Below are 26,561 nucleotides of genomic sequence, written 5' to 3' on the forward strand. Positions count from 1 at the left end.
AACTGAAAACCTCCCCAGATTTTATTGTTTCAATTACACGATGTCTCTCACGTACGAACGTTCTTTCTCGAAATTCATCTTGTTCACGGCTTGACACAGTTTCACACCTTCCAATGCCATCGACATGTCCAAGGAGAAGGAGTGGGCCGCGAGTCTAGGTGATGATTCGTTAAGTTTGTCCAGCAGAGGGAGTCAAAACTGATATCTTCATGGAACAGGCATGCTCGATTGGGATGCGACGCGCATTGTCTTTACGAAGAGATCTTTGATTGAATTTCTCAGGTGCGCCTCCCACTGGTGCTCAGTCACTAGATAACAGCTTATGCGAAACACAGAATCACTGGGACCACTGTAGACCCCAACTTCTCAAACATATCTAAACTGCCCAGTATGTTATGGTCGCAAAGGATTGATACCATTCTCATCAAGTTGACAGAATTCGCTACATTCGGCAAGCTCTCTGAGGATGCTCAAACCTCCGTCGCGGCTGCTAATGTCTCTGGAAAGTTAACTACTACAATCAAACTATCTTTTTTGTAAGGTTGACTCCCGATATCACACTTCACAGAATCTACGAGTGGAAGCTCGGATGCGTTTAAGCCCACACGTCGTGTTCGTGACGTGCCCGGAGGAAAGCACACGGACATCTTTGGTGAACATTTCCAGAACGAAGCTGACGCTTTAGCGAACGCCCCTCCGAAAGACGTAAGTCTCTAGCATCCCTCATTGGTTCGATATTAGATCTTGAACAAAATCAAGGAATCTGAATTTCCTGCTTCACCACCGATACCACAAAGTGTCACGACTACAACCGAAAATGAGGAAGAATCGGGATTCAATTTCTCTTCACAGTCAGTCCCCAGCAGACGCGTGAGGACCAATCCTGGAGGCAATAGCACAATGGGAAACCTTTGGGATCCAGTTCAGGAAGAATTCAAGCCAACCCGAAGGTGAAGTCTAGCTTTGTTCCATCATTGATTACTTCTTCTTTTACTTCTTCTCGTTCGTAGGGTTCGTCAGGGACCAGGTGGGACTGATCAAGTGGGAAGTGTGAGTCATGTTGAATCTGAACTCGATTAAGCTGAACACATAAATCCAGCTTTTCTAACTTTATCAGACAGCACCAAAGGGTTGCACAATGAAGTTTCAGAAAGGATCAAATACTGTAATTTTTCAAAAACGTAAATGTAGGGAATCACTTTACATGAATGGTGATACAGAAATATATCGAGACTGTCATTAGATTCGTGATGTATGATGTTGTCCATTACCAAATCCTGCTTCTGCTCGCCCCAACGCGCCACCCAAACCTGCGCCCCCACCTCCACTTCCCAGAACAGTAGCATCACCAGGTGCACCAACAAATGCTTCTTGACCCCCTCCCCATCCACCCTCTCGCGTGAATGGCAGATTGGCAGAATTGAATTCCTGCGATGGTTGATATGTGTAGAAAGGGTATTGCGCGGCTTGAGATGTAGCGGGAGGGAAATAGGGTGTGCGATGGAAAAGGGATGTGGTTCGGGGTAACAAGATATGGTTAAACCTGAAGTCGAATATGGCAGCAAATGTCTGTCGGAAGGCCACAAGAGCGGTGCAGATACCTATGATAGCACCTGCAACGACGTCGTACCAATTATGAACTGCATACAAAAAGTGAAGATGAGCAGTGGTTAGTCTGAGTTTAAAGTACGGCGACGCACATTCATCGATCGTCAGGGCACCGGAAATCAAGGTCGCACCCAACAGCGGGCAGAATGTGAGGATCATCTTCCAGTATGCTGGGTTATGAGCACTCATGACCTTCAGCTGTGCGTTGAAATAGAGCGCCAAAAAGAATAGACCTGCCCAGGCGGCAGTGGAGTGTCCAGAGGGCATAGACTCGAGGGAGTCGTCAATCTGATTTTTGTCGCCGGTGCATATCGATCTGTCATACATTATAGACTGAAAGCCATTGCCTGCAAAGGCCACAACGTCAACAAACTCCCGATCTCGCAATCAATAATTGAAACTCGCCTGAAGGGGCACTCGACGGATCGAGTCGTGGTTGACACACGGCGTAAAAGTGAGGTCGTAGGCCGCCAATGAGCCATTTGATCCAGACCTGGAAGACGGCAGCGGTAATAAGGCTCTTGAGAAGGCCCATGGTAGTGGTCAATAGATCGTCGATGCTACGTCTGCGAGCTTGGAAAAGACATATGAAGAAGAAGGGCGCGAAGAAAGCAATCAATGCAGCAGCGAATATGGGCACGATTTCCTAAAAAAAAGTAAGGAAAAAACGTGGCAGGGGACACGAGATGATTGCGGACCTTCCTGACAGGATAAGCAAACTGTGGGTATACTATCTGCCCATCTTGAAAGAAGACGGGGAAAGACCTGCTAGGCGCTGGAGGTGCTTCATAGATACCAAGACCCAAAGCACCCATCAGGGCCATGGTTATGAGATCGACAGCATGGAGTCTGAGCCAGACACCAAGTCTGAACTTTGCGGGTCTTTCTAGCCTTCGTTCTTTCTCGCCGGCCATGCTCGGGGGGGTTCTGGAGTTGCAAATAATTTTTCCTGCGTGCCTTTTATAGCCGTTGGAAAAGCCTTGACGCTAAAAATATCGATGACGATGTTGAGCTCATCCTTTTCCCGCGCCACACTCGTATACGCGTTCAACACGTCATAGGTATCAAGTATCACTACATCTGCGAATCTACTACGAAACCAAAGCAGCAAGTCTTCTCAAATGTGACACGTTCAGGTAGGCCGGTACATAGGTCTCCAGTCCAGACACTTCCCGTGGAAGTGGTAACTCATACGGTCCAACCTCTTCTGTTTCTGGTGACAGAAGGAGATGGTCATTACGGTCGTTCGCCTGCACGCGCGCAGCGACGACTCGAAGTATTTCAGGGGAAATCGGGTTCTGTTGACATTGAGTGATCGTGTACCTGTTTGTGAGAACTCATGTACCATACCTCATAATCTGCGACGTAATAGTTCGTGCACATCCGTTGAATCTGCATCGGGCTTAGCATCCAGCAGACGTCGTATATGATTTCAATATCAGCAGGCGTAGCCTGTAACGGCATCGTCGTAAGTTTCCCAGCTGGATCACCGAGTGGTCACAGCAACGTACCTTCTTCAGCTGTAACAGCTTGGTCGCTTGCATCAAGTGTTCCAATTGAAGAGTCCCTTCGGGCATATCATGAGATTTACACCATTCCTCAATTCGGGTGATGTTGTATTGTATTTGCATCGCTGCAAAGTAATCAGACCAACGAAAAGACACCAGAATGACATGGACGAACCTCGTTTCCAAGATGAAAAGTTCCGTCGCATTAGTAGGTCGTTGAAGCTCGTGACACCAATCAATTTCAAGAGTTCCGTAACCACCTGTTGTACCACGGGCTCCTCCATATAATAACTTTTCAGACTCTTCCACACCTTATTCAACAGATTCAGAATGTCATCCATGCTGTACGCTGGGTGGCTGTTCGTATTGAGCAGACGGTTGAACAGACGCCCTCCACCATCGCTCGTCGTGAATCCCGGTAATGATTGACTCTCAATCAAGGCAGGAATGACCATCTTCGACAACTTCTTCTTTGTTTCCAGCATCCAAGTATGGTAGATGTTGTATTCCAAGCTGTCCAAGTCATGTTTGACGACAGACACCAACCGTTCGTAATCGTTCCAGTCAAACGGACGCACAGAGTTTTCCTCTCCAGGACCTATGCCCTGCAGCATGTCACTCTCGGCAACGCAGATGAAGGAAAGCATTTCCTGCACGTTCGACAGCCAGAAGATCCCGGGAATAATCGCGTCTTCCCCCACGAAGGACTGGACAAAGTCCCATCAGGCGCATAATCAAAGAAAAAAGTAAAGGAAACCCCACCATAACATGCGCTTGAATGGTTTGCATGACGTTCGCAAGGAACCTTTCGCTCTCAGGAATGAGCCCATACTTCCACATCTCGTTCGTCACTAAACTGATCAGGTTCGCAGGGAAGAGAATCTCCTTGACCGCCGATGGGTTCGTTAGACTTGGTGCAGGGATCTTCAAACCCCTAATCAACCCGTCCAAGACATCCTCATCGAGTCGTTTGACGTCCTGTAAAAGCCTGATCTTCTCTTCTGCCAAGTCGTCGTCACGAATACCTGGAAGGCCGTTTTGATGGAATCGCAAGAAGTTCTCGCCGTTATACGCGACCGAAACGGCACGAGGGTTCATGGCTTGGCTTCGTTTTACATCAAACATGATTTCATCTGTAGATGTTCTGTTGTCTGCCGGCTGAAGAGCGTAAACACCTGCTGAACTGTGTCTACGTTGATGACGTTGGCCAGAGGCTGCGCCACCATTATGTGCCGCTGCAGGATTTGCATCGCTACCTCGAAGAGTGGGAGCGAAGGTAGGGGAAAGTGGAGGTTCCGCACGAGAACCTCTTGTAAGAGAATTCAAAGCATTAGACCGGTTGAGCTGTTCGCGCAGGCTACTGACTTCATTCTTGAGAGTCATGATCACCGAACTGTCCTCCGTGTTGCGGGAAGGTGTAGCATCTATTGTCCGTTGTTGCTGCTCAAGCTGAGTCGCTTGACGGATCAAATCATTGGTGAGTTTTTGAATGGTTTCCTCCCTTTCCGTAGCTTTAGCCAGTGCCTCTTCCAAACGCTTCTCAATATCTGCTTTCGCTTCTACTAGCTCGTCCCTTCGCGAAAGTCCAAGTTCGGCTGCCTGCAAGGAGGTTTGTAGTTGTCGTACCTTCCCGTCAGCCTCTTCGTGACGGCTAATCCATTGCCGGAGTTTTTCTTCCAGCTCTGTAAGTTTCACTTGCAGATGCTTTTTCTCTTCCGTTCGCGTCTGCAACGTCTGCGTGAGCTCGACCACTTTGTTCTCCAGTTTGTAAGATATTTCTTTGAACTTGGAGACGGAACGGGCTTCTGCCTTCAACGCCTTGAGCTGCTTGCGAGCAATACGTCTACGCAGGCAGGATTGCAAGTAAACAACATGTCGTACGTCAGAGCGGAAGGTACGGCGAACAAGACTGTAACGAAGAAATTGTCAGAACCAGAGCGCGAGAGCTGAACATTCACCACCCACCAACCGCGAAAGAAGCTTTGTAAGTGAATAGCAGCAAAGGTACTCCGGTTTTCTCGGTGTCGTTCGCGAGCCTGAAGGCCGCGTACACCTTTTCATAGAAAGATCCAGCCTTTGACGCGGAAATAGGAGATGAATTGAGACTTACGACTCTGGAACAAGACAACTGCATAAATGATATTCTTGTACTTCTTCCTCTGTACGAACCGTCGCACAACCCTTTGGAGCCGAATAGCAGCAGTTTCGCGTCGCACGAACTCGACGAATCTCTTGGCCATGATGCCTCTCCACCATGTCTGTATCTTGATCGTGGCGTTCCGTAGCTCCTGGTATTTCTTGACAGCCATACGTCTACGCATGTTCTTTTGAACGACAGTAACCATCGCGTTCAGAGTATCAGACCGCAAAGCCTCCAACGCAGCGAGCATACCCGCTCGGAAGAAGATCTTCGTCAAACCATTTTGGTACTTGTCTGGATCATTGATAGTACGCTCGAGAATGATAGAGCAAAGTTTTTTCAGCTCCAAAGCTTGTATCATCGGCTGCCAGATAGCCGAAGGAACAAGCATATAGTATCTGGCAATGTTGTCAGAATTACCTCAAGCTCAATATCAACGAAGGAACATACCGTTCCGCAAACTCTTCGTATGTCCAACGAGTTGGATAACCGGCACAACTGATTCGAATCGTTTCCAAAACACCACACGCCCTCAACTGACCCAAAACCTGCTGAGGTTGAAACTCCCAGGGACGTTTTGCTTCGTTCGGTTTGATACAACGGATATAGTGGACATTGGTGACGCTCAATGTATCCATGAGAGTGATCAGAGAGGCCTTGAAAATGGATCCTTGGGTGGGCTTTCTAGCGACAGCTCCACCACGCCTGGGGCCGCTAGTCGCCGCTGCATTGGGGGTGGGAGTCACCCATGATTGACGACCAGGGTCAGGGATCACAGAGGAGCGTCGAGATCCGCCACTTCCGGAATCGGATGGGACTGGAGACGAAGGATGAGGGCTGTCTGGCGCTTTGGTGGACATCAGCGCTGCGTCCAAGACCTCCTTTAGAAATGGATTTTTAGTGGATGCGAGTAGATTCATGTGTTCATCCGGCACTGTATCCCGGTTCTTCTCCAGGAAACCCTCAACTTCGTACGTCACATCGAGGGCATAGTGGGAGATGGTGAAGGCAGAACTTCCAAATCTAGGTTTCTTGAAAACGTTTTTGTGCTCGGGTTTGGCGAGCTGCGTATTGAGTTTTTGCAGGAAATTTTGGTCGGTTCCAGACGGCATGCGGGATTCTTCATCGAGGAGTGCCAGAACGCCGAGTTTTCCTTCAATCACATCTATGCATGGTTGATTATCCGAAAACTCTATGAATGTCCAATTGATCTCTTCCTTCATGTATTCCTCTTGCTCTAATTTGAACACATGTGAGTTGAACTATTAACTTCATCAGCCACTCTAGATATCTGGAAAAAATGGAAAGAGGCTACTTCTTGCTGCAACTTCTCGTTGGCATAGTTGATGCTAAATTGCTCAAAAGAGTTCTGCAATCCCTGTGAGTAAAGACAAGGCCGATAGTACATCGGAAACATACCTTCTGGAAATGTTCGAAACCGTAGATATCGAGGACTCCGATGAACATTTCAGCACGATCGGCAGCATCCCCATTTTCGCCCGCCAAACTCTCGTTGACTATTGCCACCAGCCACTCGAATAGACAAGCATACACGAATTTAGCCACGCTATCACGAACAACTGTCGCTTGGGCCCCATTTAACGAAGTCACAATCTTTTCAGATCGCGTGATGATCTGCTTCTTGATTGTCCATCTCTTGAATTCCGCGAGGTTGACACCTAGAAACCTAGTGGCAAGTTGCAATGCAGCATCGTTATCGTCAATCGACGAGTCGCTCCGCAAGGACACGATCTTGATATTCCCAAGATGTAAGAGGGAAGTTAATAACCGGAACACGGCCCACTGCTTTTCAACACTGATCCCAACTGTCGATAGTGCCTGTTGCGTTGCTCTAAACTCTTCTGCATCATCTACGCCTGCAATCGGTGTCGAATGCGGTCCTCCCTGTTTCAAATAGTGGAACTTTGTGATGTCCGTGTCCAAACCAAGATCTTTTCGCTCCTTCAATGGAGCACCTGCGCAAAGTTGGTAAAAGATGTGATAGTTCCTTTCCGTGGGGGGTTGGAAGACGATCCTTGACCGTTCCAGAAGGTAGGTCCGTATTCGGGCCCCGACGATTTCTTGTTTCCCGTCAAAGAGAATCTGACAACAGATGAGATGCAGTTTCGTGATTCCGATTTACTGCACTGACTTGTATGTATTTCCCGAAACGCGATGAGTTGTCATTTCGGGTTGTCTTGGCATTCCCGAACGCTTCAAGGATGGGATTCGTGGCAAGTATTTGTCTTTCGATTTCAGTAGAGTCGTCAAGAGAGAGCTTGAACTTTGTCTTCGATGTCGTCGAATCTGGGGGGTTGACCGACGCAAGATACCGCATTATGTATTTTGCCTGCGCCTCATTAGGGGGGCCGTAAGGGGTAGATATACGAAGGTTGGACGTACAGACTCCGTTTTGCCTGCACCACTAAACTGAGAGTCAGACATAATCAAAGAAAAAGCTATCAATCCAACCTTTCTCCAGAAACAATGATAGTTTGCCCCATACCCTCCTTTCTCATAGCTGTGTACGCGTCCTCCGCAATAGCAAATAGATGAGGTTCCAGCTCCCCTCGTTTTCGGCCATTGTAAGCTTGTAGAATCTCGGGTCCGTATAGAGCAACGCGTTGGAAAGGATTGACGGCAATGAGTACGATCCCGCTGTAGGTGTATATGCTGTGTTGAGCATATCGATTTCGTATTGTATGAAGCACTGGAAAGAAGTCGAATAAGACAGTTCGAATGTAAGCGAACTTCGACTCACCAGAAGGTTCGTTGAGGTGTGAAAGGGTCGCCAAATCATCGGCAGTCTCCAGTAGTGGAGGATTCCGCAAAGGTGGTAAGCCTTCCCTTCCATCTTTGATTTGTTTCCCAGTCGTATCTATCGTAATTTCCTGCGATATTAAGTTGAGAAAATGTCTGAAAAATAATAATGAACGGCGCACCTTTCCACGCTCGTCAACGAAGGCGAGCTTAATCGTATCATTTGCGCCCTTGGTGACGGAGGTGACCTCTCCAGATATCCACGCCTGGTCCTTATCTTCAAACCAGACACGAGTACCTTTGGAGTAAATGTTCTCCGCCATGGGAGGGAAGCGGAGCGGAGAGAAGGCGGATAACTGACTGTAAGGAAGGGGAGAATTTGTATGCTGCTGTGTGGCAGCCTCCTCAAACCGTCGCGATCACTGGAATGGCTTCAATGACTTCCTCTTCCACGAATTCCGCCCTTCAAAATCCAAGAATTTTAACGTCTCTACCACAAATTTTATCTTCCATTTCAGCTCATCAATCTGAGGAAGTCGAGCTCTCAAATTCGCTTTCCGACCTTTTATCCGCTCAACAACCTATCGCTGACGCACTTGATCGACTCCACGGCCTTGTTCCACACCTACAATTGCTGTCGAAGGATGCCATTGCTCTGTCCAACAAGGTCTCATCCACCGCAAGAACCGCTAATCGCATCGGTGGTCGGGTACAGTTACTAGACGAGGAAATGAGACGAATAAGGGAAGCCTCAGACCGTGTAGGACAAGTCATAGACCTCAAGGTAAGTCTAATGCTGGTGTTATGGTTCTGTCAGTCACAAAAACGTTCAGGCATCTCTGGTCGAGCTGAAAATAGCAATGGAAAACCGAGACTGGGAGACCGCGACTCGTCACTGTGCACGGGCAATGTCTGTATCGCCCCAAATCATCTCAGGTGCATTTGCCCAAGTCGCAGTGGTGAGTCTTGTGAATTCACCGTTTTCAAATTGCTTATCATAACAAGACAGCCTACCTCCGATAGCCATTTACCGCCAGCCCAGACACTTGGAGCCGCCCGTGAGGAACTCCTCAAAATTTTTCTTCGCAACTTCGAGCAAGCATCCCAAGCAAAAGACGCGACTGCGACCAGCCGATTTTTTAAGCTGTTTCCCGCAATCGGTTGGGAGAGAGAAGGTTTGGAGGTATACGCGTCGTTCGTCGTAGACTTGGTTCGAGTAAGGTCACCTGTGGCTACAAAATGTCAGTCACACTGCACGTACTTGAATATCACTCACAGCCTTCTAGCCTCATCTCCATTGTACTTTATCGCTGCCCTGACCGCTCTTTTCGAGAGTGTGGCAATGATTATTGATCAACATACGCCTGTCGTCGAGAAATACTACGGAGAGGGTAAGATGAAGCAAGTAATAGAACGACTGCTGCAGGAATGTGATAGAGTGATTAGCGGGATTATAGAAAGATGGGAGGAGGAGAGAACAATCAGCCGAAAAGTGCCATCCTTCCTTTGTGTCGAACTTCGGACACTGAAACACTTGTGTTATAAGCTTTCCGATGTACAAAGTGTCCAAACTTCATCCCCGACCAACCGCAGGCAGACTTCAAACATTTCCACTGAGGACGATGTGTTAGATCCAAGAGAAATAGACAAGCTATTAGTGGAAATGTCTGGCATTGTTGGGCGCTGGAGTCTGTTCAAGATTTATTTGTTTGACAGTGTTAGAGAGGCGATTTCTTTGGCTTGTGAAGAGTCCTACTAATATCCAACAGGACCTGGAATCGAGTCAAGATAGAGAGCCTTCCAATGAAGCTTCTCGTCATGCCTCCCTCGTAGAGTCCACTCCGTCTCAGGTGCGATTCGAGCATCTGTTGACGACATGCTATATTCCGATGGAAGTTTGGTACATCCGGACAATCATTGACAAGGTGCATTGAAATATATACAATAATGCTTAAATTGATCGTCCCTTCAGGCTCATCGGATGTCAAGCCTCGATTCAACGCAAGCTGTGGTCATAACGACGACCCCGGACGACGTGTTCTACGTGCTCAAAGTTGTGATTGCCAGACTTTATTCGACTGGCTCGTTAACGACCGTCCAGCGGCTGATGCAGAAGCTACGGGAGGTTTTGGAAGAAGACTACATCAACGTTTTGAAAAAGAAACTGCAAGACGTATACCGCAATGCGCCGGTGGGTCAAAGCACAAACCAAAAGTCCGAACGAGAAAACCGGCACGCCTATATAGTAAGTCTCAATTAACACGGCTTCCTTATTCCTAACTTCTGTGTCGATCAGGTAATTCTGAACGATCTCGATGTGTCATCGTCACATTTGGATCGTCTCTGTAAAGATTTAACGACAACAGGTCCAATAAACCAATTCTTTATGTTTTCGCAGCAGTCCACCGCGAAAGAACAACTTGCCACGTTCTCTACTCTAACAACGAAGTTCCGGTCGACCACTCGGGTCTGTACACTTCTATTATTTATTGGACTCCCATTCACCACGCATCTAGGTGGGCGTAGAACAGCTGTTCAACCAACTGGTTCGGCCGAAATTGAAAACATTTATCAATGAAGTTTACAAGGATGTATCGTATGTCTTGGATGATGACGGATACTCAAATGCGGAGTATCACGACTTGGTCCGAAAACGTTTCGTGAAGAGATGGGAACAGTTAACTGAGGGATATAGGGTAAGTACATCTCTGTTTCCAGGTTCTCATTACAATGCTACATATTTAGGACATGCTCTCGGAGAGTAATTTTCGGATCTTCTTTGTGCTCCTATTGGACGTCGTTCTTCGGCCTTGGGAAAAGTTCATGTTGGGCTTCAAGTTCACCGAGGTACGGACAACGCTGGTGATTTGGAGCCTATGTTCAGCGTTTTATAGCTTGGGGCGATTCGCTTCGATCGTGATTTACGTGCGATAATAACCTATCTTTCTCCTCATAATGTTTTTGGGGATGCACGCGAAAAATTTGTTCGCCTACAGCAAATGTCGACGCTGTTAAACTTGGATAACGTAAGTCGTACTCTTTGGATAAATGTCTCTAAGCCTTCACCCACGAAATTTTAGGAAGAAGACGTGGACGAATTTTACAACGGGTCGGGTATTTCTTGGAAGTTGACTGCACAGGAAGCTCGGACCATCTCGGCCCTAAAAATTTGAATGTCCTAAATATCATATCGATGAGTTGATATCTTACAATCCCATAATGCTATATCTCGGAAAAATTCTATCCTCGCCGTAAAGCGTCCAGACGTGCCTGCAAAGCATCTTCATCGGATAGTGCAGCCCCCCCACCGCCACCCGCCGAAGGGTCTCCTCCATTCTTCTCATCACCCCTTGAGGTTCCGCTAGTTTCACCCAAACCCAGCGCAACTGGTTGTCGACTCGCTGTCATTGGTGATGCTAACGCCGTCCCGGTCGGTGCGTCAGTCAACTGGTGAGTGGTTGTCATGAGTATAAAGAATGTGATACAACGATAGTCAATGGCACCTGTTGTGATAAATCAACCCCAATCTCATCCAAGACCTGTTTCAGTATTTTGTCTCCCTCCTCTTCCTCGTCATCTTCTGCTTCGTTCATCACATCATCCACAGCATCCGACATCATCTCCTCTTTCATATCCATCATTGAACTCTCCTTCTCAAATTCGTTCATTATCCTCTGAATAGCAGGCAGATTCAGACCCCGGTTCATTGAAGCCATTGCCTACTCATTCCGCAGTCAGGTTGATGACCAGATGATGTTGGTGAACACACCCTTGTTGCCCCTCTCATCGCATCAGCCATCTGCTGATTACTGCGTAATGTCTGTATCCTGAGACCGACAGCTTGAAGCTGCGTACGCATTTGATAGAACTTCTGAATGTAGCGTCTTGTTCTGACGAGATCTTTAGCCATGACTTTGCAAGCATTCTAACGAATGAGGATTATTGTTATGGTTTCCGGGAAGTACAGTCGTAGTACCATTTGCCCGGATTTTGCACTTTTCTTGATATCCATGATTAGTTTCTTCTCGCTTTGTTCTAGCTTCGTTCGCTCTCGATCAAGTTCCCGTTGAGCTTTGGCGAGGGAACGTTGGTGTTGGCGAAGCCTTTCAGCTGGGGTCACAGTACGACCGAACAATGTTTCCTGCAGAACTTTAGAGAAATTCATCCGAAAGGGATAAGAAAACCACCTACTATGATGTTCATGTTAAGTACCAGTGGGAGTAAGGAGTTGAGGAAACGCAGTGGCGCACCGTAACTGTAACGCGCGCAGCTCTTGTCTCTCACCTCCATGTCACCAACGCTCGATATCGGACGTCAGTGCGCTGTTTGTCCTCAGGTTGACTTCTTACCCATACGTTGTGACTGCGAGAAATATTTCTGTAAGGACCATATAACCCCCGACGCCCACGCCTGTCCAGCCATTGCGCACAAAGCCCAGGTTGACTTTGACGCAAAGTTGCAACGGTGCCATCTGGAGCTGTGTAAAAAGCCCAGCCTCAAACTTTCCTCCGATTCTTCTGTATGTTGCCCGCATTGTGCACAAAACTTTTGTGTAGAGTATGTGTCTGAACTTTTGATTGAATGAACTCTTACTTTTACTTCAAGACACCGGCATCCGAGTACTCACAATTGTACAGTCCTCCCTCCTGTTCTACCAAAGAACGAAGCTGCTCGTACACTTCTCGCGAAACACTTCCCTTCGACTTCTTCACAAAAGTCGAGAACATCGCCCAGTCTTAACAATCCAACCAAAGCCAACGATGCGAAGTCGGCTCAGCTTCGGAAGCTCAACGCAATGAAAATGCGGCACAAAGCCATCCCAGTTGATCCACAGGAGAAAGCCACTGTTCCCGTAGAACAACGTCGCTTCGTAAAAGCAAAACTCGAGGAGGCCGGTGAGGAGAAGGTGTTTTGGACACGGAAGGTATATCGCTTGAATGTCTGATGCATATCACACTTTAAGCTTCATTTCAGACGATTTCTATCGGGAGGTTCTTCGATTTACTAGCCGCCAGACTAGCGGTTCCCGTGTCTCGATTGAACGTTCGTTATTTCTGATGTGTACGAAGCTCGACATTTAATGTCGTGGATTTAGCAATATCGACTCTACAGATGTGCAGGCGATCGACGAGTCCCACTGGAAAACGATAAAATGTTCGCGGACGAAGTGGACGATGGAGCACTGTTGGTCGTGGTTCCCCACAACCTGAACAATGAATGATTAATGAGACCTCGCGCACCCAATGATAATCAAGTTGCTGTTGCTTTGTATCTAAGCACAAGTCACAAAGACACTCCTCGATACCATGACAGCAATTGACAGATGTAATATTCTGTCTTCCGTTTCCCCCAGCCATGGCTGACATCCAGCACACGTCAATGGGACCAAAGGATCCCCTCTCGATATCTCATCTAGCCCAAAAGAGAGCCACGCACCCACGTCCATACGCAAGCTTCTCAACGCAGCCAGGTTGGGTGTGTCCCGGTCATTTGGACGCAGGTCCAGGAAATGAAGGATGCCGGCTTGTTTTACTTCATATCCAAATCATTGAACGTATGGCATAAGAATGATACATGAGGATACGATCAATGGACGGAGGGTCTGGGACCTGGGAAAGACCATGTGGTAATTCTGAAGCAGTATGCTAGTGCATTTCTTGGAACCAGTTTGGCTTCAACAGTGGTGATTTGTGGTGTCAGCACGGTTCAGGCCAATGGCGAGCACATGTATCTGATCCATCTATTTCAGTGCCATATGATGATTCACATACAGGTTGCGGCAATCGAAGCGCAGAAATACATAACGCAAATCTATTTGACTTGCATGCTACATATGTAGACGTCGTATCAGAGAAAGATGCCATTGACAAGCTTGAAGCCGGGTGCAAGCATATCTAGAGTCGAGAAGCTGGGATACAGGTCGCGATAGCAGAACTACGGGTCAAAGAATTTAATTATAAAGGGGCGTCCTCTTGCCGTTTGTCCTGTGAAAGTTGTGCAGATAAGTATGTAATTATACCAATGCCAACACGATTCCCTGCGTATTAAAGCGATGTTAACTAGAGGAGCTATGTACGCTGACCCTATTACATACCGATGATTTCGACTATTCTTGAGGCCAATCCAATTCAGTCGACGAAGTCGGCTTTGAATCAAAGTTGAGTTTCGTCAAGAATTCAATTAGAACAACGCCACGCCCGCGTTGATCTAGTAATTACAGTCATTAAAAGAGCGTGGTATGTACACTAGTATTTATAACTGATCCATCATCAAGTGTTCATTGGTTCAAATTCAAAGTCCAGAAAAAGTTCAATACAGAGTTGGAGTACCTAGATAATACGTGGTCCAGAACATAAGTGTCCAAGAAAGAAGAATCTTGTTGCCCCTAGGACGTTTCATGGCGCGTCGTGGAGAGGTCATACAACTATAAAACAAAACATGTTGGAAACATTGCTGGAGGACTAAAGCAAGGTGCACTCACTAGACTTCACCTCGTTATGTTTCCGAGCATGGTCCCATGGCAGATCTTCATACACGCCAATCCTGCTCATCTGAATTCTCGAATCCGAGCGTCCTGACTCACACATGTACTCGTCGTCCGAATTCCATCGGTCGATTATTATCTCCCCTTCACGAGATCCACGTCGCCAGTTCGTACGGCGCAGTTCAACATTACTCAGTAGCCAACCGGTGTCTGATCCCAGGTGGGATGCCAAGGAGTGCAGACTAAACATGACACGGCTCATCGCTATTGAAGTGGTAGCGAGGAGATAACTATACCAGTCCGAGTCAGCTTGGTATTGTGTAAATCGAGATAGTCCACTGATACATACTTTGAGAAGAAAACTACGATGTTGATCTGCAGGGCTGTCAGATTATTGTCGCTTCGGAGAGGCGCAGAGATGTCGTGACCTGAACATTATCCCTCCAGAAGGCACCGATGACAGTGAATCCCACGGAAGCTAGAGCCATTGAGTCTCTTAACCATGTCGACACCGAGTCAACAGACATACCGAAAACCACGAAAAGGAACAGTCCACCGCTGTCTCACCAGAAGATTAGTTCCGGGCAGGATAGTGTGAACGGAGGTCCTCACTCTCGAAGCAGACGTTTCAAGATCGGGGCGTTATGAAAAATTTGTCGGTTCCTCAGCGCTCGGATGGCAGTCAGGACATAGAGGATAGACTAAGGACGGAAGCTGTACAAGCCAGATAGAGGACGTAGCAGAACTGACTCACGTGGAGAACCAGTGATGGAACGTAAATTCTCCAATACATTGGCGGCCGCGAAGCCCTACACCCCGGACTACCCGAAACCCTGAATCCGTCCGCACCTTTCAAGATTACCAGATCCGCTAGGACAACAATCGTAAAGAAGAGGGAGAAAAAGATAGAGCAGGCGAACGCGCCCACTGCGGCCCATTGAACGCATTTACGATTTCCGAAAAGGTGCCATACCCGGTAGACAAGCATTGCCTGAATGACTCCAATGGCAAGAATGTTGAGGAACATTGAGATTTGGATGGAGAGGCGACAACTACGCAGTTGTAAACAGACTTAGATATCGTGCAGGGAACGGAGTCAACTTCCGATGCAACTCACAACTGAAAGTATCAGAAATTGATCATTAATTTGCACAAATAATAAATATATGACTTACTCTTTCCGATGGATTGGGAAGCTCGAGCGCTATAGCAGAAAGGTGAATCGAACTGAAATATTCAAGGCCGAGACAAGTCCCGGAATGAGACTGACCGAAGAATGCGAACCTACTTCACCGATTAGTACGTATTCCGAGGGAGAATTCAGGTCTAAACTCACGTCATGATCGTAATGGGAACATATCGGTTCTGTACAACCAGTCCATCATAAGTTCGAAACTACGCGCAAACTCAATGCAACGCACGATAAAGAATAGGATTCGAGAGGTCGTCCACTTGCCTGACCAAAAGAATTTGACCTTTATAAATCTAAGAACCTGGCGTCGTCCAAAATTCAATGAGATGTAAACTAGCCTCTTGGTCCAAAGTAATCAACCACTACGTCGAGGATAGTCTTCAGTCAGATTTCAGGCGTCGTACCAACAAACAAGCGAGATCAAACCTCGTATACTTCGGAGACCAAAGTCAGTAAAAGAGAACGATTCAGCGGAAAGGTGCGCACCTGAGAGAGCAAAGAAAGCAATCGAAACAATTCTAGCATCTTCCACTCCTTCCAAAGACGCTATGATCCGTTCAGGAGACAGCATGGTACCAATCAACAGACTACTTGGTGTACTTCAAATGAATGAACGACTGGAGGACTAGCCTCAATCAGTAGAGAAAGAAAGGTATGGGGATGGGGCCTGCCCTGTCGTCGATCCCAGTGGAGAATAAAGAGGGAAGACGTGAGGACATTTACCAGCACTCATCAAAGATATGTGGTGTCGATCCAGAGAACAGGAGAAGACGGCATCTTCACCATCAAAAACTAAACTTGTTACCCTGCACAGTCTCAGGTCTCTCTAACAGTTGCCTAGCAGTCCGTAGGTAGCCTTCTTGTTTGTTGGTCGCTATTCAAAGCAAAGTATGCACGGATGATTTATTTAGTTCATTTGCCGCTACGCTTTACCTGATCATTGCCGACGGATATTGTAGTCTGAAATTCAGGGAAGACTACGGAGGTCAAATCAACAAAGGGCTTGAACCGAATGGTGGTGTCGGAACCCTTGTGTGATACTGACGAAATATCCTTCCCTGCTTCAATCTTCCTGACAGACCACAAAATTTGAACCCAATGTTGACACACGTCAATGTCTTTTCAACCATCAAGTTCTCTGCTAGTCACATTTCCAACAAGCCGTTGGATAGTTGGATAGATGATAGGTTGGTCGATGGCCCTTTTTAGTAAGGCCGAAGGACTTTTCACATCGACGTGTGCATTTCATCAGAATGTCGTCTACTATTAGTACATAATAACGTGAGGGAGAGGGACCAAAGACATCGCAGACTTGCTGGAGACTCAGTCAGGAAGGAAATATGCAACCAAGTTACTAGCGCGTAACGGCAATCGTGAACATACGGGAGTTCTCCAACTCGAGTACTCTGTACATCTCTATCACATCCATGATCACGATACATGGAACAATCATCTGTTGTGTTGGTAATCCCCCAATTGAATAGCTGTCAATGTCACATCATCCCTCAGGATGTTCCTGCACCTCTACAACAATCAATCACTGTGGAAGACTGATGTTGGGAATCCGACCATGGACTCACCCACAGCAACAAAGTAGAATACCTGCCAGTGCGGGTACACTTTTAGCCCTACCAACTGGGAAATCGCGGCGACCGTCAAAGTTTACTCTTGGAGAAGCCCCGGTATGAGAGGCACATCTTCAAGTTGATATTCGGTGTGCAAAAGGCCTTCAGACATTCCAGTTATGTTCAAGGCTTAAAAAACTCTGTCCAGCAAGCACTGTGGATAGGGTTGCAGGGAGGCGAGGGTGACCACATCCTGGCCTTGGCTCACCTTGAAGGCGGGATTGACGAAAAAAAACAAACGCCCGAAAACGTTCATAGACAGAATGCGATCTGCGGGGAAAGTTAGCCGCACTATCTTTCGTCCGACCCCAAAGGTGTTGAGAACTTTTGAGCTCACCTCCTCATCGAGGTCGTGAGGATATCAAATGTTCAGCGTAAATCTGCTCTTTCGGGCTGTTTCGACACCATAAAAACATAGAAGGCTAGGAAGGTCCAAAGAGGTTTTCAGAAACCCGCGAAAGTCCATGGTGGAAGGACAGTCTAATAGCTTTCTTCCGCCACTTACAAGTGAAGGTGGCGTGGCCGAGTGGTCTAAGGCGCTGGATTTAAGTCCCAGTGACGTAATGTCGCGCGAGTTCGAACCTCGCCGCCACCAAAATAACATTGCCTTTTTTACAGAGTGCGCGTATGTACAACAGTACAAAAGTGTACAGAGATGCAAATGCGAGAATTATGGACAGACTTATTTAGCAATAATAAGAAAAACAAATATCCTAGAACTGTAGTGTACAAGAACTAAGAAGGAGTGGCGAGTCCGAGGAAGGTCAAGCGAAGCTCCAGACTTTGATGGTATGGTCATCGCTTCCAGAGATTAGTTTGTCTTCTCCTAGAGCAATGCAGCTCACGGAGCCTGCGTGACCGACCAATGTCGATATACATCGTCCGTCTTCACGGTTCCAAACCTATTGATAGTACTAATGTAAGGCTATGTATTAAAAGGATGATCTTGAACCAACATACCTTGATTGTGCGGTCGTGGCTGGCACTGACCAACCGCATCTTGTCCGCAGCAACTCCCCAAACACCCTCAATATGACCAAAGAACGTCTTGACAGTCTTCCCAGTTTCGATGTCCCACACCTTGATAGTGTTATCCAAGCTACCAGAGATGAGCACCGGCGTCTTTGCTTTTAGTTTCTTCAAAAACGCGGGCACAACATCTGATTGTTGCTCTCCAAAGGGCGGAGGAGTCGACGGGGAAGACGAAGAGGAGGACATATCGACATCGAGTAGTTCGGAATCAGAATCAGGATCTTGAGCAGATTCCGAGGAGCTACCACACTCATCAGCGAGAAGCAGCTTCATGCTTTGAACTTGTGCGACATGACCAACAAAGTGTCGAACACAAGTTCGTAACGTCAAGTCCCACAGCTTGATTGAGCCGTCGTCGGAGGCGGAGAAAAGCATTTTCCCTGGGTCCATCTGAGGGCTACCCGGGGCGTCGCACGCTGATGCAGAAGAAGTAACACAGGATGTCCCGGAATTGGAATCCCACAATTGCACAGAATTGACCCAATCGCGATGTCCACGAAGTGTGAAAGCGTGCCCTGTGCGTAGATTCCACACTTTTATAGAGGCATCGACGCTTCCACTTGCCAATACGTTCGAGTCAAAGTTGAGACAGACGACGCCCTGAGTATGTCCCGTCAAAGTTCGAATGCATTTACCTCTTCTCCAATCCCAAACTTTTAACGTTGTGTCCATGCTTCCGGTGATCAACTTGCAATTATCAAACTGCAACGCCCGGATCGGCGCGGTGTGACCTTCAAGCGTATGTAACACTACGCCAGTCTCCAGATTCCAGACCTTTGCTGTAGAGTCATAAGAGCCTGTGATGAGGACGGGAAAGGCAGGATGGCTTAATGTTTCGCTATACTGTAGACACATCACGCCATCCTTGTGTCCTTTCAAGGTCCGCACTTTACATCTTCCGCGCCTCCAGTTCCGTTCTATCGTCATCCTTTCGCTGTAAACATCCTTCCAAGGTCGTGTACCATCACGTTTCGGCGGAACTTCTGCTGTTAGAATCGAGCTCGAGGACGCAACCTTGCACTCGTTTGCAGAGAATGGAGAGTACTCGGCACAAGGTTCCTGAGGGGATTTTGGCGTGGGTTCCGACCTTTGACGCTTCAAAGAAGGCATAAACGTTCCGGATACATCTTCCAAAGATCGCTTCATGGACGAGAGATCCGGTGATGGACAGGGAGACACAGAATGAAGGTATCTTCGTTGATTTTCGAGTACAGGTAATCCCCAACCGCATTTGTGGCATTTGGTCCCAATATGTTGTTCGCAGATACCTCGCCATAAAATATCATCATCTGCAAGCTTCTTCCACCGCTTCGAGACCTGGGATGCTCGACATAGCGATGTAGCGTCGAGGTAACCAAGAACTTTCAGCGAAACTTCACGAGGAAAGACAGTGAAAGGGTCGATCCGAATAAGGTGTGCCAGTTGTTCTGTGAGGAGCGATAACTGGGAGAAACAGCACATTGTGAGGAGACCTTGAAGGATGAGAGCCCGTCGAGGATGTGATGAGGAGGAGAAGATGGACCATATAGTGCTGACAGACTCCCTTTCGCCAACGGGTAACCTGTCCAAAGACTGCCATTGTGAATGAATTTATGAGCATCACTGTGGCCCGCACACTATACCGCATACCACACACCTGTTGTAGTTTGAGGTTTGTCCCCTCGTCGGCCATCCGTTGATGACGCACGCAAAGCTTTCTTCCTGCGGGTGGAAACGAGACTGACGCCATTTCCTTGAAGTGCTGCTCTGCTCCCCTTTCTTGGACCATGGATGAAACCTGTTCTTCGTCCAGCTCCTCTTCGGTCGTATGATGATTCAGATGGATGGGAAGAGGTTTGGTACTTTCTGGTGCGAGGCGCGGAGCAGGAAGAGTATCACAAACGTAAGACCCCCCAGATGGGCTGTTGTGGACAGAAGACATGATTATGGGGGATGATGTGTTCTCACCCAATTGCGAACATGCATGCAGTAAAAAGTATTTGTATTTGAGGTTGAGTACATAATACTGTGCAGGGCACCCACGAGCACTCACGCCGAGCTCAGAGTCACGCAACATGTCGTGATTGAATTGATCATCAACACGCGCAATCTTTATGCCCAACTTTGTGGTTTCTTCACCTACGGTGCTGTATTTTTACAATATACTTCATTTCTGGTTATATAAGTAATACGCAAAGCGGGAAAAGGGGAACAGACGATAGAATGAAACCGCACGCATAACACACATACACACACAACATATATATAGTACGAATCCCAAACAATATACGCCAGCGAGGGTCAGCACTCAATCCAGCGTTATCTTCATCTGCTCCAGTGGTATGGGTACAAAGTTGTCCAGCACAATGTTACGCGAGCCCAGCTCAGTCTCACAGTGTGATGGAACAAGGCGTCGAATTAGGTCCGGTCGCACGGATAATTCTAGAAGAATTAAGCTCAAGTTCCGAAACATGACCCAGCGTTGATGCACTAACCTTCGCGAGTGAAGTTAAATAGCGGTGGGAACTCCTTTCCGTTGGGCATCCTGGCGCCTTCGGCCCGCAGCTCATCGAAAAGTGGATGGACCATAGCCTCAATAGCACACAATCGTGCTCCAGGAGTATACTCAAGCAATTTGGCCACCAGATCTATAGCTTCAGGGGCAGTCCGTGGTCGGAAGACCTGAAAGGTAAGAGGATACACCCTGAATTCAAACGAAGGACGTCCTCTTATGCAGAAACTTACTTTCGAGAAGGGATGGGGCTTGATTTGTGGGAATTTGTGCTCCATATAGTTAGGGTTCATCGTCTTGATTTGTTCCCTGGAGGGGGTTCCTAAAACCTTAATAATCTCTACCAGCTGATCGATGCCGCTCTCTCCAGGGAACAAAGGCTGGCCCAGCATCAGCTCCGCCATCACACATCCCGTCGACCAGATGTCTGTATGGAACATTAGAAAAATCCCAAACTGGTATAACCCTCTAGAAAGCCTCACCTATGTTGGTTGTATAGTTGGTGGCACCGAAAATAAGTTCTGGGGCACGATAATACCTCGAGCAAATGTAGCTGACGTTCGGTTCACCAGCAACAAGTATTTTGGCGGAACCGAAGTCGCATAATTTAAGAACCCCTGTCGCCGGGTTCAACAGCAGATTCTGAGGTTTGATGTCCCGGTGGCAAATACCGACAGAGTGAATGTATGCGAGAGACCGTAGAAGCTGGTACATATATAGCTTGATTTGTAGCATAGGCATGGGCTGCTTGAGTTTGGCATAATGGCGACTGGCGCGATAAACAGTCTCCGGCACATATTCCAGCATGAGATTCAAATAAACCTCGTCCTTCTAGATGAGACAACAAAGATTAGCCCCATGCCAAGATAGGCGGGGTGCGGAAAATGACATGCCTTATCCCCGTTAGAGTAAAAAAATGCTCGAAGGTCTACAACGTTCGGATGGGAAACTAGTCTCATTATCTGCAATTCACGATTCTGTGGCCAAAAAGGAAAAAGTGAAACGAAATCAACAAGACCGAAGACCTGTATCACAGCAACGGATTGGCACTACGAACTTTGAACCGCTTATCCTGCAAAACTTTCTTGATGGCTATATCCTCATTTTCCTTCGGGGAGTCTACAAGTTTCGCTTGGAAAACAACACCAAAAGACCCATTCCCGATGACTTTGCAGTTGTTATACGAGATTTCCCGTGTGTCACCCGACTTGCCGTCGGTGGCTACGACCTTGACGACTTTGTGAGGGTCGTCAATGGCTGGTTGGAGTGAACCGATTGAAGCGATATCGATGGATTCAGACCGATAACAAGGAACGGAAGTCGTCGAGGACACGATACAAAACCGTGAAGCGAAAACAGGACAGACAGAATAGTTCGATTAGCTGCGAGTAGCGACAATTGAGGAGCAAAAAAAAACGTACGTGAAATCTTGACGCCATTTATCGGTCCGTGGTTTGCCATTGAAGGAGGTCAAAGGAGAATGATGATGGGGCAGTTGAGACGATGGGTTGTGTTGAGAATCAGAGAGAGAAATGAGAGAGAGAGCCGGGGGGAGTAGCTTAAGAAACTTGAGGGGGCTCGAAAGACGTTGACGTGATAAAAGGACTAAGAAAAGGGATGGGGGAGAGGGGGGCTTGGGAGAGAAACGAATGAAGAGCTTGAAGACGAGGAGCTCAGCTGCGAGGTCACAAGATCACAAATACGTACAAATCCAACCTCAGTTACCTCGGCCATGCCAGTCGGCTCTCTGCGGCAGTAGCGTGAATGCATTCATCGAAACAGGAACATGAACATTTCAGTGGCAATCTAAATCTATTGCAAAGTACTTATAACGCATAGAAAACTTTCTGAAGCTGCATTTCTTCTTCCTCATTTATACAAATATTGATTTCAGTACTCAGTACTACCTTGGGGATCACATCAGCTTCTTCGTTTCAATTGCACGCATGATCAACTCACAGCCAACCAGAATCAGGATGTCGGGAATGGTTAGCCTTTGCCTAGTAGTCTGGAGTACGTCTCAGTCCAGGACAATGGTCTACAGAGGAAACACTCTACAGAAATTCGATTTGTCGTGTTGAGTAAACAAGATGAGGACGGACAGAAAAATTAGGGATGAATGGCAAACGGGTAACGTCGTAGAGTTTTCTCGAACGAGCACTGCCACTCGCTCACTGATATTGTCCACGACTCATGTGAGATGTCTGCCAAGGATTTTATTTGAAAAAACAGTGAGCAAGTGGCAGTTCACTCGCGCGGGAAAAAGGTTGGTCAGCAACGACGTCCATAATCGCCACCGCGATGCTCAGTCGTTCCCTTACTACGACGTTCTGCTTTAATGTACACATTCGCGTAGACTTTGATACATCAACATACTACTACTACTTACACAGGAACTTGTGCGCTAGAGTGTGGTTTCCCTTTTCTGGGTGGAGCGGCCATAATAAGCTATATTTGAGTACTTCTGAACACATTCTGTACATGCCGCCCGGGCTGAATTTCAATCAATTACTTTTCTTCTTGCCCATTGCTCACCACCATCGACCACGAGAGGAGTTTCCATGACCGCGTCCTCTTCCACGTCCGTAGTGAGATCCATACCGATCCGAGGAATCGTGCTCTCTATCCCCCCCTTCAAACCCTTGAATGTCAGGTCGCCCCCCGCGGCGACGACTCCATCCTGATTTTGAGGTCTCGATGTCAACGGGTTGCTGAGACGTTACTGCTGCGAAAGCTCGTTTACCACGTCCATAACGGGCATTTGGCGTAACCGAGAATTCTTCACTTCCTTGGAATTCTACAGGCGTGCTATGACGTCTCTTATTGTCCGCGGGTAGGGGGACGTTCACGCGCATGAAGTCGAAGGCGACATGAGCATTACCCATGCCCCAAGCCACACTAGCCTGGCGCTCCATTTCCTGAAGGACGTTGGCTCGGATCCCCTTGGTATCAGTTGGACTTGGCGTTGGGAACCTGAGAGGGATTGTTAGTAAATAAGTAGATGGCATGTGGCCGACAAGGTCTTACCTTGAGCCGATGTGGTTCAACACCAGCTGCTGCGTGCCGACCTTTCGTGCGAACTCTCCCGCTTGTTCGGGAGTAGAATGTCCTCGCGCAAGCGCCTTCTCCTTCACCGTTTCCGAACTGCGTTTAGATTTAGGATCGATCCCTTCGGGGATGAAGGCTTCCGTTGACTCGTGGACGACCAACGAAGGAGGCGGGTCGAGACACAATGGTACGATGGGGGAGGCGTCGTAGGTATCGCCCAGAAATACCAACTTACGCGACAGAGGTGCACATTCGCGAAATACATAGCCGAGGCAAGGATCTAAGAAAAATTGTCAATTCACAACGCCTAAACTCGCCTCATAATACGTGCCTCTGTGCAAGATCGGGCCAGCGTCGACGGCAACATCGCAAAGAAAACCCTTCTCTCGTGTAATGTCTCTCCAAAATCCATCTTCGCTAGAACAGTAGATATCCCTCCCGGGAATTTCGTTGTAGTGCAAGACTTCCGGGGGGTCACAGAGAGTGGGTTGATCGCCAGTATTGAGAAGTTCATGGACGACATAGTTTTCGGCAGTGCAGGTCAAAGTCATCTTCAGGATGCTCCGAACAAAAGTTCTAATGCCTGCTGGTCCATAAATTTCTACTGAAGGCTGTGAAATTGATTGGTTCATGTTCAACTTTGAAGATCTCTGAGACACCTCACCGCTTTCTTGGGAGACTGCATATTCCTCGGCAGATCTGTGGATGGAGGGAAAAGGACATTTCGGAGGAGTGGAATAATTCCCATGACGTGGTCGGCTGGGCAGGCGATTTTGGATGAAAGATGGTGTCTCGGTCTCAGAAAGCAGGGAGGAATTACCGTGCATGTGCGTTATAAACATTTTTTTAACCTGAGAGAGTCTAGGATTTCTCTGGCCATGAGTCCAAGGTTGGTTGGCAAATTGACGTGTGGTTCCCTCTGCACAATCGACCACTAGTGAAATAGGGCAATGACTATAGCGAGAGAATAGAAACATGAAATATTCAGTGCATACTCCATAGGTTGCCATTTCCAAGGACATCAGCGATCAAGGAGGAGCAGTTTCTCGATATTGAAGGGCCTCCGCCGCTAGACGTACCCAAGAATGTAACAGAGAGAGCTGAAGCCATTACAGAACGAAATGACATGAAGTTGAACTCGGAACAGACGGACTCCTCGCTGCACTGCCACTTCGCAAATGGTCACGCGATTGATGTTCAGCCAACTAGTGCTTACCGCCAAGTTCCAACGTCGACGAACTCAACACTACCACGCTCGTTCTCGACATTCATTTCATCATGACACACTATCCTATGCCAGATGTTTTTGTTTATCCACCAGAGGAAGATGACTGTCCACCGTTTTGCTGTTTCTACGCTTCCCAAGCCATCCCATCCAATTCACCAACTCAGGCCGACCTCGACGCTCCTGGTTCAGCCCTCGACTTCGTCTCTCGGTCCATTCATTATGACACACCAGAACTCTATTGCAAAGACTTGAATTCTCCAGACGTCCGCGTCATGCCCCGGAGGCATAACCCTATCATCAACCATCGTGAGGAGGAGCAGTGCTATCCAGACAACGATATCACCATTCGTGGTAGTTCACCGGGAAATGACTCAGAAATAGTGGAGGTGGTCAAAGTCAGGAGGCGTAGCGAAACCGTTCGTTCGGCCTCTGACTCGACATCTAACCAGCCTAAGGGCCTGAAGGCTCGAGCCTCTCGTGCTTTCAGCACTTTACGGAAGGTTAGCCGCTCTGCATCGCGCAGTAGGAAGAGTGAAGAAGAAACGGTTGAAACATCGTCTCGAGCTCCCTCTCCTTCTCCCATGCCGCGAAGACCATCTACGGCTCTCGCAAGTTTATTCACGCGTTCGCCGTCATTGAGATCTAGCACTTCATTCGAGTCGTTCAATGAACAGACAATTCCTCCCACCCCTACATCATCTGCTCCGCCCAAAATCTCTACCGAGACTGCCCTCAGTAACACAATACACACACCCACATCTGGAGACATGCATAACTTTGTTCCCTATACGAGCGATTCGGAGGATGATGACAACGAAGATGAACCGAACGTTCGCCACGATGACCCTCAACACACACCTCGTGCAACGCGATGTGTCGCAACTCCTACATCCCAATCATTCAAAGCTGGTCGTCGCCGGTTCTCCGTTATGAACCTCTTTTCTTCGTTCTCCGCTTCAGAGCCTTCTTCCTCCGTCACGATTGTATCTCCATCTGTCGCAACACTTCCCCTCATGTCGAGAGATTCACTAGGGCCTTCTTCGGATTCATGCGAGACGTCATCTTCAGCGTCGTCGACAGGCCCAACGACGCCTGTCGAAGAAACATTTCCGCCTCTCCACCAGAGTCGAACAAGCAGTGGTACTTTACTCAAAAGATTACCTTCACTCACCAAAAAGAAGGATAATCGTCGCGGCTCGCTATCGGAAACGCAATTCCCTGTTGCCGCTGTTGAAGTCATCACTCGTAAACCTCGGGAGCTAGAGGATATCGGCGACGTCTCGCTCGGAGAGATGCAGCTCGATTCGCTCCATTTTTCTGAGCTAAGCTTCGACGTGGACAGGTTTTAGAAGGTCAACTCCTTCTCACTTTTAGTCGACCTCATCACATGGTCTTCTGTGTTCTGTTACTATGTACATAATTTTCAAGTTTCCTTCATCCTAACA

At 47.7% G+C, this 26,561-nt stretch overlaps 11 protein-coding genes across 12 annotated transcripts; 4 read left to right on the forward strand and 7 right to left on the reverse strand.

Moving 5' to 3' along the window:
• Nucleotides 1-40: 40 nt before the first annotated feature.
• On the forward strand, nucleotides 41-1,108 carry E1B28_008585 (uncharacterized protein; the record flags this gene model as incomplete). The annotated part of the gene is made up of 8 exons (XM_043153404.1): nucleotides 41-51; nucleotides 100-158; nucleotides 219-282; nucleotides 336-506; nucleotides 585-705; nucleotides 742-950; nucleotides 1,011-1,050; nucleotides 1,100-1,108. The coding sequence occupies 8 exons, from the start codon at nucleotides 41-43 to the stop codon at nucleotides 1,106-1,108; spliced, it is 684 nt and encodes a 227-aa protein (XP_043008688.1).
• A 131-nt stretch (nucleotides 1,109-1,239) lies between these two features.
• Nucleotides 1,240-2,522, reverse strand: E1B28_008586 (uncharacterized protein; the record flags this gene model as incomplete). Its single annotated transcript, XM_043153405.1, has 4 exons — nucleotides 1,240-1,640; nucleotides 1,701-1,955; nucleotides 2,014-2,254; nucleotides 2,307-2,522. 4 exons carry the CDS (start codon nucleotides 2,520-2,522, stop codon nucleotides 1,240-1,242), a joined length of 1,113 nt encoding a protein of 370 aa, XP_043008689.1.
• Nucleotides 2,523-2,699: 177 nt separating this feature from the next.
• On the reverse strand, nucleotides 2,700-8,339 carry E1B28_008587 (uncharacterized protein; the record flags this gene model as incomplete). The annotated part of the gene is made up of 15 exons (XM_043153406.1): nucleotides 2,700-2,906; nucleotides 2,959-3,060; nucleotides 3,120-3,241; nucleotides 3,292-3,823; nucleotides 3,879-5,025; nucleotides 5,082-5,169; nucleotides 5,227-5,654; nucleotides 5,707-6,518; nucleotides 6,572-6,625; nucleotides 6,676-7,359; nucleotides 7,409-7,606; nucleotides 7,660-7,681; nucleotides 7,729-7,966; nucleotides 8,018-8,147; nucleotides 8,199-8,339. The coding sequence occupies 15 exons, from the start codon at nucleotides 8,337-8,339 to the stop codon at nucleotides 2,700-2,702; spliced, it is 4,905 nt and encodes a 1,634-aa protein (XP_043008690.1).
• Nucleotides 8,340-8,434: 95 nt separating this feature from the next.
• On the forward strand, nucleotides 8,435-11,189 carry E1B28_008588 (uncharacterized protein; the record flags this gene model as incomplete). The annotated part of the gene is made up of 12 exons (XM_043153407.1): nucleotides 8,435-8,800; nucleotides 8,850-8,975; nucleotides 9,026-9,257; nucleotides 9,303-9,508; nucleotides 9,563-9,733; nucleotides 9,786-9,941; nucleotides 9,989-10,261; nucleotides 10,313-10,483; nucleotides 10,533-10,712; nucleotides 10,762-10,863; nucleotides 10,911-11,042; nucleotides 11,097-11,189. Exons 1-12 carry the CDS (start codon nucleotides 8,444-8,446, stop codon nucleotides 11,187-11,189), a joined length of 2,199 nt encoding a protein of 732 aa, XP_043008691.1. The 5' UTR covers nucleotides 8,435-8,443.
• E1B28_008589 (uncharacterized protein) lies at nucleotides 10,541-12,247 on the reverse strand. The gene is made up of 6 exons (XM_043153408.1): nucleotides 12,208-12,247; nucleotides 11,993-12,157; nucleotides 11,786-11,941; nucleotides 11,520-11,735; nucleotides 11,087-11,463; nucleotides 10,541-11,032 (listed from the first exon to the last, which is right to left on the reverse strand). Exons 1-5 carry the CDS (start codon nucleotides 12,217-12,219, stop codon nucleotides 11,257-11,259), a joined length of 756 nt encoding a protein of 251 aa, XP_043008692.1. The 5' UTR covers nucleotides 12,220-12,247; the 3' UTR covers nucleotides 10,541-11,032; nucleotides 11,087-11,256.
• Nucleotides 12,248-12,264: 17 nt separating this feature from the next.
• Nucleotides 12,265-14,057, forward strand: E1B28_008590 (uncharacterized protein). The gene is made up of 4 exons (XM_043153409.1): nucleotides 12,265-12,573; nucleotides 12,622-12,940; nucleotides 12,991-13,059; nucleotides 13,112-14,057. Exons 1-4 carry the CDS (start codon nucleotides 12,305-12,307, stop codon nucleotides 13,235-13,237), a joined length of 783 nt encoding a protein of 260 aa, XP_043008693.1. The 5' UTR covers nucleotides 12,265-12,304; the 3' UTR covers nucleotides 13,238-14,057.
• A 1,313-nt stretch (nucleotides 14,058-15,370) lies between these two features.
• Nucleotides 15,371-16,263, reverse strand: E1B28_008591 (uncharacterized protein; the record flags this gene model as incomplete). The annotated part of the gene is made up of 7 exons (XM_043153410.1): nucleotides 15,371-15,612; nucleotides 15,676-15,704; nucleotides 15,771-15,784; nucleotides 15,837-15,865; nucleotides 15,922-15,985; nucleotides 16,119-16,126; nucleotides 16,179-16,263. The coding sequence occupies 7 exons, from the start codon at nucleotides 16,261-16,263 to the stop codon at nucleotides 15,371-15,373; spliced, it is 471 nt and encodes a 156-aa protein (XP_043008694.1).
• Nucleotides 16,264-17,885: 1,622 nt separating this feature from the next.
• On the reverse strand, nucleotides 17,886-20,324 carry E1B28_008592 (uncharacterized protein). The gene is made up of 3 exons (XM_043153411.1): nucleotides 19,986-20,324; nucleotides 18,278-19,921; nucleotides 17,886-18,219 (listed from the first exon to the last, which is right to left on the reverse strand). Exons 1-3 carry the CDS (start codon nucleotides 20,268-20,270, stop codon nucleotides 18,082-18,084), a joined length of 2,067 nt encoding a protein of 688 aa, XP_043008695.1. The 5' UTR covers nucleotides 20,271-20,324; the 3' UTR covers nucleotides 17,886-18,081.
• Nucleotides 20,325-20,444: 120 nt separating this feature from the next.
• Nucleotides 20,445-22,530, reverse strand: GSK1 (Glycogen synthase kinase 1). Of its 2 annotated transcripts, XM_043153412.1 has the most exons (7): nucleotides 22,262-22,530; nucleotides 21,898-22,097; nucleotides 21,734-21,817; nucleotides 21,323-21,671; nucleotides 21,074-21,267; nucleotides 20,824-21,010; nucleotides 20,445-20,770 (listed from the first exon to the last, which is right to left on the reverse strand). In XM_043153412.1, the coding sequence occupies exons 1-7, from the start codon at nucleotides 22,299-22,301 to the stop codon at nucleotides 20,637-20,639; spliced, it is 1,188 nt and encodes a 395-aa protein (XP_043008696.1). In that variant the 5' UTR covers nucleotides 22,302-22,530; the 3' UTR covers nucleotides 20,445-20,636. The 2 variants fall into 2 exon arrangements, with proteins under 2 accessions (XP_043008696.1, XP_043008697.1); XM_043153413.1 differs by having other exon boundaries at nucleotides 21,898-22,530.
• Nucleotides 22,531-23,371: 841 nt separating this feature from the next.
• On the reverse strand, nucleotides 23,372-25,016 carry E1B28_008594 (uncharacterized protein; the record flags this gene model as incomplete). Its single annotated transcript, XM_043153414.1, has 6 exons — nucleotides 23,372-23,813; nucleotides 23,868-24,168; nucleotides 24,220-24,499; nucleotides 24,553-24,647; nucleotides 24,709-24,822; nucleotides 24,884-25,016. 6 exons carry the CDS (start codon nucleotides 25,014-25,016, stop codon nucleotides 23,372-23,374), a joined length of 1,365 nt encoding a protein of 454 aa, XP_043008698.1.
• Nucleotides 25,017-25,166: 150 nt separating this feature from the next.
• On the forward strand, nucleotides 25,167-26,465 carry E1B28_008595 (uncharacterized protein; the record flags this gene model as incomplete). Its single annotated transcript, XM_043153415.1, has 1 exon — nucleotides 25,167-26,465. The coding sequence occupies one exon, from the start codon at nucleotides 25,167-25,169 to the stop codon at nucleotides 26,463-26,465; it is 1,299 nt and encodes a 432-aa protein (XP_043008699.1).
• Between the last annotated feature and the right edge of the window lie 96 nt (nucleotides 26,466-26,561).

The sequence above is a fragment of the Marasmius oreades genome, chromosome 5 (assembly GCF_018924745.1).
Source record: "Marasmius oreades isolate 03SP1 chromosome 5, whole genome shotgun sequence".
In the NCBI taxonomy this organism is placed as follows: Eukaryota; Fungi; Basidiomycota; class Agaricomycetes; order Agaricales; family Marasmiaceae; genus Marasmius; species Marasmius oreades.

What these genes read in the sequence shown, in the direction of transcription:
- GSK1 (XM_043153412.1), bottom strand. Translation starts at nt 22,301, where the DNA reads ATGGCAAACCACGGACCGATAAATGGCGTCAAGATTTCAC. An exon ending in TGCAGGATAAGCGGTTCAAA is followed by an intron (nt 21,818 to 21,897) that starts GTTCGTAGTGCC and finishes TTTTGGCCACAG; the next exon opens with AATCGTGAATTGCAGATAAT. An exon ending in CAACTATACAACCAACATAG is followed by an intron (nt 21,268 to 21,322) that starts GTGAGGCTTTCT and finishes TGTTCCATACAG; the next exon opens with ACATCTGGTCGACGGGATGT.
- E1B28_008589 (XM_043153408.1), bottom strand. An exon ending in GTGCAAAATCCGGGCAAATG is followed by an intron (nt 11,942 to 11,992) that starts GTACTACGACTG and finishes CTCATTCGTTAG; the next exon opens with AATGCTTGCAAAGTCATGGC. An exon ending in GGGTTGATTTATCACAACAG is followed by an intron (nt 11,464 to 11,519) that starts GTGCCATTGACT and finishes ACCACTCACCAG; the next exon opens with TTGACTGACGCACCGACCGG.
- E1B28_008590 (XM_043153409.1), top strand. Translation starts at nt 12,305, where the DNA reads ATGTCACCAACGCTCGATATCGGACGTCAGTGCGCTGTTTGTCCTCAG. An exon ending in AGGTGTTTTGGACACGGAAG is followed by an intron (nt 12,941 to 12,990) that starts GTATATCGCTTG and finishes GCTTCATTTCAG; the next exon opens with ACGATTTCTATCGGGAGGTT. An exon ending in TTCCCGTGTCTCGATTGAAC is followed by an intron (nt 13,060 to 13,111) that starts GTTCGTTATTTC and finishes TCGTGGATTTAG; the next exon opens with CAATATCGACTCTACAGATG.
- E1B28_008592 (XM_043153411.1), bottom strand. Translation starts at nt 20,270, where the DNA reads ATGTCTTCTGTCCACAACAGCCCATCTGGGGGGTCTTACGTTTGTGAT. An exon ending in CAAACCTCAAACTACAACAG is followed by an intron (nt 19,922 to 19,985) that starts GTGTGTGGTATG and finishes TCACAATGGCAG; the next exon opens with TCTTTGGACAGGTTACCCGT. An exon ending in GCCACGACCGCACAATCAAG is followed by an intron (nt 18,220 to 18,277) that starts GTATGTTGGTTC and finishes TACTATCAATAG; the next exon opens with GTTTGGAACCGTGAAGACGG.